The sequence below is a fragment of the Suricata suricatta genome, chromosome 14 (assembly GCF_006229205.1).
Source record: "Suricata suricatta isolate VVHF042 chromosome 14, meerkat_22Aug2017_6uvM2_HiC, whole genome shotgun sequence".
NCBI lineage: Eukaryota > Metazoa > Chordata > Mammalia > Carnivora > Herpestidae > Suricata > Suricata suricatta.
The window spans coordinates 39,744,070-39,759,301 of NC_043713.1; the positions used below are offsets into that span (position 1 = coordinate 39,744,070).

Here is a 15,232-nt window from a genome sequence, read left to right on the forward strand (position 1 = left end):
CCCGCCGGCGCGCCCCCGGCACCGCCCCGGAGCCGCCGCCCCGAGAGCCGCTCTCCGCGGATGCCGGGCCGCCCTGCCCGGGGGCGCGGTGCCAGGTGCGGCCGCCGTGAAAAAACGGAACCGGGAGCCCGCCGGAGTCGTGGGCGCTGAGGTGGGGATTCCTCGCAGGAGGGAGGCGCGTGGTGGACTCCCGCCCCTCGTCGCACACGCACCTGGGACCGTGACGTCCCGGGGCTGGGGACTGTGGCTGGCAGGCCCCGCCCCGCCGTCTTCTCCTTCCACGTCCCGTCCCCTCTGGAGAGTGGCCGGGACGAGGGAGGCCCTGGGCCACCCGGCGGGGCCCGGCCTGGGCAGCGGGGGCCGCCCGGCGCCAGCCCAAGGGCAAAGCTTGGTCTGCTCAGCGAGACCTGCCTGCCCCCCGCGAACGCGCCCGGCCACCCAGGCCGCCCAGGGGTCCGGAAGTTTGTGACTGTGCGCGGGCCCGGACTCAGGTGGCGTAGAGAAGACATGTTGCGGCCACCCGCGTCCCCACTGCCGCCGGGGTGCCTGCGGCCTGCTTTCAGGGGAAGGAGGTTCTGGAGCAGGATGTGGGTGGCTGGCTCTGTGCAGGCCTCTTGCTTCTCTCTCCCCAAGGCTCCTTCATTGCTTCCAACAGGTTTGCAGTTTATCTGGTTAAGGGAGACACAGAAAAATCACAGATGATCTAAACGGATAGGTCTTTGACTCTGGTTAACCAGGCAAGGCTAGGAGAAAACTCCAGGGGTTGTTAAGGAAAAGATGGACTCCAAGATAGGATTTACAAAATCTCTTCCACAAAGCCCAACTAGAGGTCAGAATCCTTGCTCCGCTAGCGGCGTGACCTGGACAACTTCGCTGTGTCTTGGCTCCGGATCTGTTAGATGGGGTTAATAGCACCCACCACATAGGTTTGTTGTGAAGATTAAATCGGAAAATGCATGGGAAGTCTTCTGCGGTGTTTATAGTACCTCAGGTTCAATACATGTAGTTGTTAGAACTATAATTATTATTGCAAGGGTAAATGTGAAGTTGAACTCTTCTTGAAAAACAGAAGCACTAGAATCAGCGCCTGGTTAGGAAACTATTAAGTAACGTTAACTATTGGAGTACCGGAAGTGCCTACAGAAGTATGAAGGGTTGACATCCTACTGGAAAGAGAAGTTTGGCGTTCACTGTGAACAAAATAGCAGAGTTCCTTCTGTGGTCAAAATTGCCCTCTTGTCCTTTTCCTGGTGCCTCCTACCCCTCTCTCCATAGCTTCTGATCTTGCCAGTTTTTCAGATCCAGTACAGTTGGCATCTCCTCTTTAGGCCCTTTCTTCCCTAGCTGCCAAGGACCACTTCCTTTTGGAGTGGAGAGAAACCTCTGTTTGTTTAGGGCTTATCTGCTCAGTGACTTTTCTCATATTATTACTTAAGTGTTACTGATTCAGTTAGTTGAGGGCTAAGTATATAGGAAGAGTGTCTGCTTAGTTTTCCACTGTTTCCGGTGCCTAGAACAGTGCTGAGTACTGGGCAGGCTCTTAAACATTGGACGAATAGTTGAGTCAGTGCGAAGTATGTCTCCTAGTTTCCATTCCTTTGTCTTGAGCTGGACATGGGTGGTGGCACCCTGGTGATAATTCCCATTCCCCGTCACTCTGGGAAATCTCCTAAGTAAATAAGGCAGGCTTTACCAAAATACTTTCACAAATCATCCCCGGAGACTATATATAAATCCTATCTAAAATTAGTACTTTTGCACCTGAGACCTATAGGCAAGTATTTATGCCTCATTATCAAGTTTGGTTTCTGTTTAGTAATGAAGATAATAGTAGCTTCCAGAATGAGAAATAGCTACTGCAAATTGCGTTTCTCTTGGATTGTTCAATCTCCCCTGGAGGCTGACAAAGTCAGTTTCAGAATTGTATTCTTCTAGAAGACATTTATTCCAAGGCTTTGAGAGAACGTGTCAACACATGCACTATTCAGTGCCATAGTATGTCGTTCTTGAATTAGTTCCCCTTTGAAAGTTCTGAAACCTATGACTCAGTGAGTTGAGGGAACTTGTTGAAAGTCAGATGAAACACTTCTCTAGCTCCTGACTTCTTTCTCCTGGCACGAGAGTAAATCTTTTGCATAAATCTGTGTACACAGGAATAAATACCATTACTAACAAAGCACTTGATTGCTTTATAATAAATTGAGTGTTAACAAGATGTGAGTCCTTTAACTTACTGGGTTTCCCTTCCTAAATTAGTTGAACATTAAGTATACTTTTCTTAAAACATGTTCTTATAATGCATCAGTTCAAATTATATTTTGTGCAAATAGTTAGCTCTTATATCTAGATATATTCAAATATCTACCTAAGTTGTGTTTTCCAGAATACTTTACTTCACACATACACACAGTGAAGAATAAACTTCAAGTGATTATAGAATCATCTCTCTTTTTTTAAATTTACTTTTGAGAGAGAGAGAGACAGCATGAGCAGGCGAGGGTCAGAGAGAGGGAGACACAGAATCTGAAGACAGGCTCCAGATTCTGAGCTAGCTGTCAGCACAGAGCCTGACTTGGGGTTTGAACCCACTAACTGTGAGATCGTGGCCTGAACCGAAGCCGGATGCTCAACCGACTGAGCCACCCAGGCGCATTTTTGTGTTTATCTCAAATATAAAAATTTTGTAAAAACAAAATTAACGTCCCCTATTCATACTCTCACTGCCTTTTTACCCCCAACACATTCTCATCATCAAAGAACAATTTATATGTTGATAATTCTTGGCAAATTGTTTGATAGATGGCTGACTCTTTGAATCCATTGAAAATCCCAATGAGCGTATGTATTAGAATTAATGTCAAAGAGACTGGAACCAAATCAGGTGATCTCTGATTTCTAAATCATAACGTGTGGCTGTTAAACCTAAAAAATTGTCACGATGGTCAGGAGGCTTACTAATAGAACATATATTGATAAGGGTATGTAGATACAAGAAAAAATGTGGACTGCCTCTACCTAAAGTGGAAAGGACAGTAAAAGAAGGAATCTGTTTCCTGGCTTAGCTCTACCCATTTATTACTTCATTTATTCAACATTTAGTTTGTCTGTTCAACAAACATTTCATTTGCATTTTAGTGGGAGTACAAAGATAAATAAGTCTTTCCTCATCCAAAGAAACAAAAATAGGTACTTAGGAAATAATGTAACTACAGAATTATTATAAATGCAGCGGTAGAACTATATGCAAGGTATAAAGCAAACCTAGGGAAGAGAGGCCGTAATTCACAGGGAGTGCTGTGGTATTAGAGAATGCTTTTGGTGGGGACTCTGGGGTAGTGTGGTGAGCAGATCCATAAAGGATGAATAATTGTGAAGGACACACTGAACCTGCCAGGACAGAGTAACTCAGAGTTGAGTAACTGTTGGTAGAAAGTCAGGGGCTTCAGATTTCTGTGAAAAAAGCATTCTTTTACTCATATTACCACGAACAGGAAAGTCAGAACTAAAAGCTTCTTTTCTTTTTAGTGAAAATTGTATTGAGATAATTACAGCAATATCCAATTAGAAAAGTCTAGCAAGTCGTTTGAAATGAGAAGGAAAACACAATTGCAGATAGATTTATGAGGCAGAAACGGTAACCTAATTTTCTTTCTTTCTCCATCGGTTTCTTATTGTCTGCCTACTGGTTGAATGGTTATGCCTTTTGATTTTTTTTCCCTTTCCTTCTTTTCTTCTGACTTGGTACTGAGTACGATTCTCTAGGCACTCTCCCTGTGTAAACCCATTACAGCTTTCTCTTCTAAGTTTCAAACATGAGAACGTTATCATTTGAATATTTCATGGGGATCTCAAAGTACCATAATAATTTTGTAGGGATGACAAAGTAACACACCAACAGAAAAGATTTCTGCAGTCCCTTTATTTTTATTATTATTATTATTTTTTAATGTTTTATTTATTTTTGATACAGAGAGAGACAGAGCATGAGAGGGGGAGGCGCAGAGAGAAGGAGACACAGAACCGGAAACAGGCTCCAGGATCTGAGCTAGCTGTTAGCACAGAGCCTGATGCGGGGCTCAAACCCACGAACGTGAGATCTGACCTGAGCCGAAGTCGGAGGCTTAACCGACTGAGCCACCCAGGCGCCCCTGCAGTCCCTTTAAATGCAAGCTTGCAACTTCCTCATATGCCTCTCACATGCCTTGTCAGTCGGCCACCCAAGCCAAGAACCTGACACTCTTGATTCTCCTCTTTCCATACTCTCTCTCTCTCTCTCTCTCTCTAATTAGTTACCTTTCCCTTTATTCTCTGTGGTTCTATTTAGAATGATTCATACAACCTTTGTAGCAGCAATCACATTGTGGCTAAAGGTGATTTCATCTATGTCTGCTACTCCGCCCTGTGCTTTCTAAGTAGAAAGCAGAGCCCGTATCGTATTGATAGTGGGGCCAGCCCCTTGTATCCAGCAAATATTTGGTGACCAGTAAAGATTTGTTGAACTAAGCCCATGTACTAGAAGGAACTAGTGATAAACAGTATTATAAGGGAAAATATTTGAAATATCTACTGTAGATGAATTAATGGTGGATCTAGTCAAAAAATGTTGGTCTGGGATTGCGTGTGTGCGTCGTGCACATGCATATGTTACAGGCACACACACATATGTGTTATTTTGTGGATGTGTGTTTTCCCCAATCATACTGCAGCTCAAGAACAGGGGATGCATAGCAGGGGGTGATGGGAGTTAGGGTTGCAAACCTGGTAACAGGTAAGAGGTGTGTCAGTATTTACATGGAATTGTAATTCCATTGTAATAGTGTAATTGGCAGGAGGGGAGGCACGGGGTGAAGTTGGAGGAGTTCAGGGGTCAGTTGAGAAGACAGTGTATTACATTGGGTATGGAGAAATTCGAGAAGATCATCTTTCCCCTTAATCCTGGGGAAGGAGCCATGGTCGTTTTCCACAGATGCCAAACCATGAGTGACATCACAGACACTAGAGAGTCAGGATGTTGAGATTCTCATGGACTTTCCAGTTTGATGGATCAAGAGCAACATCCATCTTGGGCAGTGAGAGAGGAGAACTGGCCTACATGGAGCAGGGGTAGGGGGGGCTGGCCTCTAATAATAGGGTGGGAAAAGCTTTATTGCCTTTCTGAGCTAGAACTTAGAGTCATAGTCAAAGTCTAGCAGCCTGCAAGCCCTGTGGTCTAGCCCAGAGGAATCAGCATGTTTTAACAGTCACCGCACTGAGGGGCAGCGATAGTCAGGCAAGAGTGGAGCTGCAGACACCAACACCCTGAAGAGCGAGAGAGGCCCCGTGCATGAGTCACAGGGTCTAAGTGAGCTGTTCCCCACAGGCTCCTCCTTGTGAGTCAGTACAGGAGGACGGGCTGCTTGGATTCAAAGCACTTCAACCAAATGGCTGAAGGAGATTGTTAACATCGTTCCCAGGGCAGAGGAGAATTAGTGGGAGTCGCTACAATTGCAAAATATTATTTGGCTCCGCAGAAAATCCCCCAAATTGTCTCTACTTGGGTCTCAGTAGAGTACCGATGACATCGTAAGAGATTTTTTTTTTGAAATGAGTCACTAGTTTTAAAATGTGATAGGACTATAATAAAGCCAGATGGCCGCGTACACAAAGCAGCAGTTCTGGTTGTCTAGGAAACCTCAGCAAGGTGTCCCATCAGATGTCCCTCCCTCCCACTGACTAATGTCTGAAATCCCTTAGCTGAAGGCTCCCTTGGCCTTTACAGGCACGGTACTGGGAGGGTGGCATGTTAATTTCTTATCAGTCATTTACATTGCAGCAGATATCACATGTCGGCCAGGCATGCTCCACCTCCAAGCCTTTGTACTCTCTGTTCCTTTTTTCTAGAAGGTTCTGTTCCAGACAGTTTACTCCCTCACTCTTTACATTTTGCCCCCGTCAATTATTACCTTATCTGTGAGGCCTTCTCTGAATACTCATTTACAAATCAAATTACTCCCACCCCTAGAGCTCCCCATACCCTTTCCCTGCTTCCTTTTTCTTCCTGACACATCCCAGGCTAAAAGGCTGTGCATTTATATATTATCTGTTGTTATTTACTAGAATATAAACTTCATGAGGGCTGGGGGTTTTCTCTGTGAACTGCTGTATCCAGCACCTAGAACATTGCTTAAGCCTTTGTAGGTCTCCAGTAAATATTAGTTGAATGTGTGAATGAATGAATAAGTGAAGATATTCAAGGTTATTTTGGAGGATAGGCTGTGTGTGCGTGCGTGTGCGTGGGTGCGGGCATGTGTGCCTTGAAAGTGAGAGTAAAGGGGAAAAGAACAAGAGACAATTATATTTCTGGGAGGGTGGGAGTAAATATCTCCAAACAGAGGTGGGAAGCCTGCTTCACTGCGGACAAAATCCTCCTTCACGATTTTATCAAGGATGGGCCTTGCTAGGGCTGGCCGAACAGCAGAAAGTGAAAAAGCTCAGAGGTCAGTGGAGAGCAGGCCTGTGATCTTTAAGGCTCCCTTTGCCAGGGGGACAAAGTGCAAAACCATAAACATGGAAAATCCCCTGCCCTCTGGAGGTGAACAAAGTAAGCCTTTATGAACCGGAGTGTGACACTTGGGAATGTTGATTTTATCTACGCGCCTACATTTTCTGAAAACAATTTCAGAATGAGTTTCTGGCTTTGGTTTTGCCCCAGGATTTTCCTGCGGGAATTCTTGGAAAGATAAGGGAGATCGCCGTGGCTGGGGAAGAGAGGAGGAGAATGTTTGGTTGTTGGCTGCAGCCCTGGACTGGAATCCATCCCCAGCAGGACTGGACTTGCCGGGCTTCCCAGCAGGCCTGGGAGTGTTTACTGAGCGTCAGGCCGAAACCGTTCTGCTGACTCCAAGTGACTAATGAGCCTAGGGAGATACAAAACCCTCTCAGAAGACACAAAGGAGTATTGGTTTCCTGGCAGTTGTTTCATTGATTTGCACGTAGACAGGGATGTTCTTCTGTGTCAGGAAAAAGTGAAACAGAAGCGATTCAGTAGCTTTGGAGAGCAAACACAGTAGTAAAACATTGGCTTTAAAGATCTTTTCCAAATAATCTAGAATGCGAATTATACATACTTTAGTAGAGAGAAGGAGAATCTCACAAATAGCTAACCATTTTGGGGTGCCTGGGTGGCTCAGTTGGTTAAGCGTCAATCTTGGTTTCCGCTCAGGTCATGTAAATGATCTTTGTTAAAATGATCAGAGTACATTTAAAGTAATTCAGTAACGATGTTACTTACTTCCATTTTGACATCCACCTCAGGTGGAGAAAGAGGCTTGATTCCAGTGGGGAAGGCCAGTGCAGCCTCAAGATGATCTTGTTCAGAGAAGGACATGAGCTTCCAAATGCCATTTGCCACACGTGTCGTGTGGAAAAATTTTGGGAACCTATAGGAGGACACATTTAAAGTTATAATGTTGCTATTTTTGAATGCCAAATTAGATATTATGAATAGCAGATTATTTCTGTGTAGTAACTTTACTTTTGTAGCAAAGGTAATTGAGAATCTCTTAATATGACAAATACTAATTTCATTAATTTAACTACATTTATACACACCTAGGGAAATGGAGAGTTGAAGTAGTGTTTCAGATAAAAGAAAAGCGATTCAAAATGTCTCTAGTTTCTGAGCATTTTCAGAAAAAAAAATTTAAGCCTGTTTTGTTTGAACTGTACATTTTTTTGCTTTTTGTTTTTGTTTTGGCAGTGGACCCAATTTAAATTTCTACCCCCCATCTAGTTCCCACTTAGAGATTTTATTAGACAGAAATATGTTCAACCATTAAGCAAACCAGTTAGGCATAATGTTGATACAAAGAAGTCAATGGGAAAAAATTGCTCTTGATAATTTGGATTTAAGATCACAGTGACTCTTACTAGCTTATCTAAGGACATTTGTGGTTAAAGGTTTTTTTTTTTAATTCATAATGATCATCATGAACATTACTATGTGCCTTGAAAGTAGACCTCTTGTTTGACTAGGCAATTGTCTGCTAATTTACTTGACAGTTTTTCTTTTTTTTTTTTCAGGTGGAACTCTCAACTTTTACTGAAACAATATCTGACTGATGTCATACCTTTGGGGAGAGTCACACCCACTTCATGCAGAATCAGCTACAATGGAGGTAAGTCCGTCAAAAGACTTCTTGTGACTAACTCTTCTAGGGGTATGAGAGAGGAAGAGACTGTATCGTCATACTTCTTTCTTGGCTTTTAGGATTAGTGCATTCCGCTGAAGTAATCAGCAAATTTGATGACAGCTCAACAAATTAAGCAGAGTAGTATTACAGGGAAGACTTAGAGGTGAACAAAGTAAAACCCATGTGAAAGCTCATGTAAAGAATTGCTTTATGGGGCACAAAAGTGCCGCTGTGAGTTTCCATTGTTTGGCACTGTGGGAGAATCAGTCTGCACTTTGGAATTTTCAATAATTGGGATATTAAGTCTCAGAGTATGTTTTATTGTTCTTTTTACCTTGGATTTTCACTTCAGCAGTCTGGATAAACCATCCAAAACAAACACAGAAAAGTCAGAGAAAGATTGTGGCTTCTAGGTTTTCAGGAACGGCAAGATGATGGCACTTCTATAGAACATTTTATTTACTCTTATTTCTTTGAGACCAGATGCATTAAGTCAATTGCTCAGAGAGTGTAACCTGAGTCCCGGGTGTCCTCTGTGGTTCTACAGGGACAGATGCCAGATACGCGATTTGAGGGACACTGAAAAGTGTCCCACCTCCTGATCTGTGACCTAATGATAATGGAATATCACTTTGTTTTCTAAGTCAACAGATATTCTAAAGATATATACTCTGAGGAGGAATAACAGAGTGATTCTGCAATTTATACTTTATCATGAATTAACTTCTCAAACAATTTAAAAACTTACCACTAGTTATGGTCAGCTTTTTAAAGGAAGCAAGAGGTAGTGATTATCACAACATTAGGCATACCATGTTCTAGAAATAAGGTAAAAAAACATTTAAAGGAAAAGATAAATTTCACTTCCTTCTGTTTTATGTTTGGTCAATGAGCTTTTGGAGCCACAACTCTTTTTAACTTGGATAGCAACTTGGCACCGTAACTCATATAGAGACCGAATGTAAAAGGTGGTCTCTTTTGTGTGTGTAAGTAACTGTTTTTCTATTGGCATTACCTACCATGTGGATTCTACTGGAGGTTGGATTAAGAATACCATTCCTTTCAGGGCGCCTGGGTGGCTCAGTTGGTTATGCATCTGACTTCAGCCTAGGTCATGATCTCGTGGTTCGAGGGTTCGAGCCCCAGGTCAGGCTCTGAGCTGTCAGCTGCTTCAGATTCTGCCTCCCTCTTCCTCTGTCTCTGCCCCTCCCCTGCTCATGCTCTGTCTCTTTCTCTCTCTCTCTCACTCTCAAAAATGAATAAATGTAAAAAACAACAACAACAACAACAAAAAGAGCACCATTCCTTTCATGTTAATTTTCAAGTAACTTTTCCCTACCTCTCCCCCACCCCAAAGCCACCTACTTGCCCTATGGTACTTGGTGGAAATGAGGAATTAGAACTCTTGGGAAAAAAGCCCTTCACTCTGTCCTTTTCCTTGGAAGCAAATCATCTGGTGATTCTCATCATTTCAGCTATATAAAATAACAATTTGATATGAATGAATTCGTCTCTCTTTGCTTGTGTGTTCTGAGGAATTTCCAGTGTGGAGTAGCCTAGGCAGGACAAGACTAGTGACTAAGGCAAAAGAGTTGTGAAAAAGAATTATTACAATGGCAGTTTGGAGTCGCAGAAAGAAACTTAACCTACTCAATCCCTATCTTTACCTTTGATCAACAAGTTACTTTTCAGCATGTTTGAACTTCTGTAAAACAAGGCTTTGGATCAGATGATACAGATGTTTTGAGTTTGTATGGTTTCAGTAGTTTGTAGGTCAGGACTCCTAACTTTGAATTGAGTTCATTTCGAAGGTATAAATTGTAATAATAAAAATGATAAAAATAGCAATCTTTCTGAGCACTGTGTCCTAAGTGCATTCTTGTAACTTTTTACAGAAATGTCATGATGTAGGGACTGTTATTTCCATAATCATCCAGAGAGGTGCAAAGAGGTTAAGTGACTTGCCCAAGGAAGTGGTGAAGCTGGGATTTGAACTCAAGGCATTGTCTCCAAAGCTTGAACTCTTTTTTACTTTAAACTTTTAATGTTTATTTATTCTTCAGAGAGAGAGAGAGTGAGAGTGAGCGAGTGAATGAGAGAACGAGTGGGGGAGGGGCAGAGCAAGAGAGGGACAGAGAATCTGAAGCAGGCTCTAGGCTCTGAGCTGTCAGCACAGAGCCTGATGTGGGGCTTAAACTCACCAGCTGTAAGATCATGACCTGAGCTGAAGTCGGTCACTTAACCAACTGAGCCACTAAGGCTCATCTCCAAAGCTTGAACTCTTAACCACTAACTTAAAACACACAATTCAAAAATAAACCAAATCAAAAATTTTTCAAGTTTATCTTTTGTTAATCAGTCAAACCCAATACACAGTTATTTTGATTGATTAACAGATGGAATGAAATTTTAGAACTTTCTCATAGGTCCTAGAATGGTAGCTTTGATTTTGTGCAAATTTTAGCAGGCTTTCTTTGCCCAACAACTCAGTGTTTCCTATCGAAATATCCAATGGCGTCTCCCGACTTGTTCTTTCAGTGGAGACGTCCTCTCCGAGCCAAGGTTGGCAGAAGTAGTGATAGCATGCGGTGGCTTGTTCTGGAGGCTCTCATGTGAAATAGGGCCGCATAGGCTAGAAGAAGAGCTCCTGTCATCTTGGCAGCATGTGTCTTTGTTGTTGGTTTGCCTCTTTGAAAGGATTTTCAAAGACGAGCACAAAGGAGGACGTTGCAGGGTCCAAGAAAGTGTATACAAGAAGAGTGGCAAGTTAGAAAGTCCACTTCTATTTCAAGTGTAGCAGCCAGAACGTGTGAGGAAAAATTCATAGCAATTTGTAACAGCTGAGAGGAAGAGGGCAGAGGCGGAAAGAAATGTTGTCGGAACTTATTGGACTTAAGTGTTTGTCACACGTTGAAAATTTGTCATACAAGAAGTGCATAATTAATGCGTATAACTCAATGAGTGTGGAGATAGGTATACACTCATGAAACCATCACCACAGCCTAGGCCATAAACTTATTCATCCATCACCTCTAAAAGTTTTCTCCCTTTTATTTATCATCATTATTGTTGTTGTTGTTGACAGCTCTTAGCAAACAACTCTGAGTTGTTTATCCTCTTAGCAGAATTTTAAGTATACAGTGTAGTATTGTTAACTATAGGTTTTGTGCTGTACAGTAGATCTCTCAGACTTACTCATCTTGTATGAATGAAACTGTCCTCTTTGACTAGTACCTCCACTTCCTATGACACATTTTTCTTCTAATCTAAAGTTGTGGGTGTCAGCCCTGGATGAGAATAATTAAGAGTTTGGTCAAACAAGGTCTTCTCATTATGCCTTACTTCAAGAAAGTTAGGTGGAAAACCTAGGTGATTCTTTTCTTTTTAATAATAAATCTAGACAGCAGGCTCTGCATGTAGAAACTTTGTATCTGAAAGACAAGCCAAGCGTCAGTGTCTGGTCCATGGGCCTGATAATGGAAAGACCCTCCTTCACCTATGCCAAGTTACATGCTTACCTGAGGGGTGTGTGTGTGTGTATTTTACCTCCAGTTTAGGACTGTATAAATCTTACTATCAACACTTGTCAGTTGGATATGGGAAGACATGACTGAAGTTAATCCCGTATTTTGTGTTTAAATACTCATCTTTGGCTTAGTAAGGATGACTTTTTGCAGGAGTGGAAACCTGTCATTATCTCTATAAATAAATAAATAAATACAAGATTACCTGATTCTGTGCTGCTTTCTAATTAAGAGTGCTCTTTGCAATCCTCTCTTGACTATGAAGGAACATAAATACTTTCTTTGCCTTCTGAGGAAATGAGGACATACATATTCTTTCACTGTCAGTGTTTTGTTTATATTATCATACTTTGATGCTCTGGGTTCCCACATAAAATTTGCTGTTGGCTAATTCAATAATGAGAAATTTATCACAAAGAAAACATCAGAGATGTTCCAAGGCATACATTTTGAAATATTATGGTCTCGTGGACTTCATGGGAATAAAGGTGGAAAAGGAGAGAGCGTTGAGGAGTAAAAAAGTTGTAGTTGCTCAGATGTATTGTTTTTCACAAATCATGGAAACACAGAGGTGGAAGGATCCATTTAAAGTTATCATTTAAAAAAATGAAACAAAATAAAGCAAAAATTAAGCTCTTAGACACAGAGAACAGGTTGGTGATTGCCAAAGGTGGGGGTGGGGTGGGAGGTGGAGCAAATGGGTAAAAGAGGTCAAAAGGTAGAAACTTACAGTTATAAATAAATCATTGGTATATAATAAATGGTTTGGTCACTATAGTTAATACTGAATTGCATAGTAAAAAATTGCAAAGCAAGTAGACCTTAAAAGTCTTTATCACAAGAAAAAAATGTTTTGTAACTATATATGTTGGTAGGTGTTACCTAGACTAATCTTAGCAATCATTTCATAATATAAAATATTGAATCAAAATGTCTCTCCATAAAGTTATTTTTGTATCTAGCTACATGTCACGTAACTTCTCCCATCCAAGTACTAACCAGGCCTGACCCTGCTTAGCTTCCGAGATCAGACGAGATGGGGCGCGTTCAGGTGGTACAGCTCTAGACTGTCACTAACTTCTCAATAGTGTGCTATCGAACTACTTCTTGAGGAGTTCAGCAAAAAGGAGATTCCATGACTTTCGGGTAGCTTGTTTTCCTTAATATATGTGGAAGAAGTGTCAGTGTACCCTGAAAAAAAAACCTCACATATGCTTCAAAATAGCAGCCAATGATGGATTTGCATTCTTTCTATCTATTCCTCTGTCTCTACCTTTTTATCTTTCTATTTCCCAATCTTAGCTGTATAGAAATAGATATAGATTTCTCTGTCCTCCATGTCCAAATAGATGTATTTGCCTACAATGTACTACTTTTTTAATCTTTAGAATTCCACCTAGATTTCTAGTCTTCTAAAAATTATTTCCACTGTTTTATTTGTATTCTTTCCAATTTTTCATGCTCCACCAAAGTCTTAGAGCTGAACGTAAGCAGAATATGTCAACAGAGTAATAATTAGGTATTATTACTGCTAAATAGCTATAGATAAACCTTTACATTTATGTCACTTTACTGAATTACCTTAAGGAAGGAAGTTGCTTCTCTGGGTCTCTGTTTGCCTGTCTACAATTAGGGTTACTGTACAAATTACGTTAGAAATGTAGATCTTCTGGCCACCTGGTAGCTCTTACCAGTGTCTAGGTTCTTCCTACTGTGGCAACTGTATCCATTAGGACTTGTTCTTTTAGACCATCATTCCTTTGAGGGTTTTTTTAGATTTTTATTTATTAAAAATTTGTTTTGCACTTATTTATTTTTGAGATACAGAGCACAAGTGCGGAAAGGCCAGAGAGAGGAGACCCGGACTCCAAAGCAGGCTCCAGGCTCTGAGCTGTCAGCACAGACCCCGAAGCGGGGCTTGAACTCACAAACTGTGAGATCATGACCTGAGCTGAAATCGGACGCTCAATCAACTGAGCCACCCAGGCACCACCCCTTAAGTTTTAACTATGTCTGCATTGTGTTTAGATTTTTCTGTTTCACATTTTTTTTAAAAGGAAAAAAAAAAAAGGCAAAGACACTGACCTAGAATTGCCCGTGTCTTGTCACGGAGGGATCAGGCAGAATAGGAGAAATCTTGGTAATCACTTGTGGAAAACATGTGGTTTCTGGCACCTGGAATTCAAAACGATTATCTTCTTTTCTTATCAGCTATCCCCCTTAATTAAAAATGATCTCAGACTGTGTTGTTGAACAAGTGTTAAAACATATCATCTCTGATTCAGAGTCACTCATTTTCAGACCCAGTGAAGGCGTGGAGAAAATGCTGAATTGCCAATAACAAGAGGGAAATATCTTTAATGTTTACTTGTTTCTTTTTTTAAAATTTTTTAATGTTTTATTTATTTTTGAGAGACAGAGAGACAGCATGAGCAGGGGAGGGTTAGAGAGGGAGGGAGACACAGAATGCGAAGACAGGCTCCAGGCTCTGAGCTGTCAGCACAGAGCCCAACGAGGGGCTTGAACCCACGAACTGTGAAATCATGACCTGAGCTTAACCGACTGAGCCACCCAAGCACCTCCATTTCCTTGTTTCTTAATTGTTAAATGCACTGAAGCTTGTCATTGAGTGTGTTTTTTTTCACACTTTCACTTGACTTTTGTAAGTTAAGATAAATTGACCTTGCTGCTCTTATTCTTCAAACTTTGTATACATAGGGGAATCTGGAGATATTTGGGAATTTACCTATATGGCCCTCATTTTCCTGGGTTTGATCTGGAACATCTGAGTCAAGCCATCCACTTTTCTTCACTCAACATCCACTGTACTCCCGTGTCTGCTCCTCAAACTGCAGATCCAAGGTGAATTGTACAGTAAAGAATGAGGAAGGTCAGCCAGAGCAAGTTCTAAAGTTCCGAAGAGACTTATTTTGTGACATCCCTTTAAAGGAAGACATAAAAATAACAGGCATTTACTGGGAGACAAACCCAGGCTTCTGGAACTGAGAGCTGTCAGCAGGGCCGTGGCACAGTTTTCATTATGTTAGCTTGCAGGCCTCACCTTCTCTGTCCTGCAGCTTTTCCTCGGAGGCATCGTAGAGTGTCAAAACGTTTGTCTGAAAGGCCACTCCAAACTACCAAACAAACGAGTTAAAGCCCTGACCTCATCCAGCACCTCCTCGAGCACTGTTCCCACATGCAGAAGAGATCCAGAGTCCCCCGGTATTCCTTCCTGACTGGGAGGGTGGAAGAAAAACATATCAGCTAGAAAAAAAAGTAAATTACTGATAAAAATACATACGTAGGCCAGTTATTTACATTATATTTCTTAATGTATGTTTCTTATTAATTATAGAGAGTAGTTCCCCTTTTACTAAATGGTTAAGGAATACTCATAAATTTGTTGCCAGTTTTAATGTAACAGTGTTACACTGTTAAAGCCTTAGGATATACTGTTTAAAATTTATAATACATCAAGTAAAAAGACAGTTAAAAATTTTCTTTGCTTAAAACAATTTTTATTTTTTGTGAAAAAAT

The 15,232-nt window shown here is 41.5% G+C and overlaps 1 protein-coding gene across 1 annotated transcript in view; it reads right to left on the bottom strand.

Annotated features, from left to right (window-relative positions):
* The window catches only part of DSG2 (desmoglein 2), a 59,966-nt gene that overhangs the window by 42,711 nt on the left and 2,023 nt on the right, over positions 1-15,232 (bottom strand). Inside the window, exons 2-4 of the mRNA XM_029921564.1 lie at positions 14,757-14,829; positions 7,271-7,418; positions 213-668 (exon numbers count right to left, since the gene is read on the bottom strand). Of these exons, the coding sequence (XP_029777424.1) occupies positions 213-668; positions 7,271-7,418; positions 14,757-14,829 (677 nt within the window). The remainder of the gene's footprint in view (positions 1-212; positions 669-7,270; positions 7,419-14,756; positions 14,830-15,232) is intronic.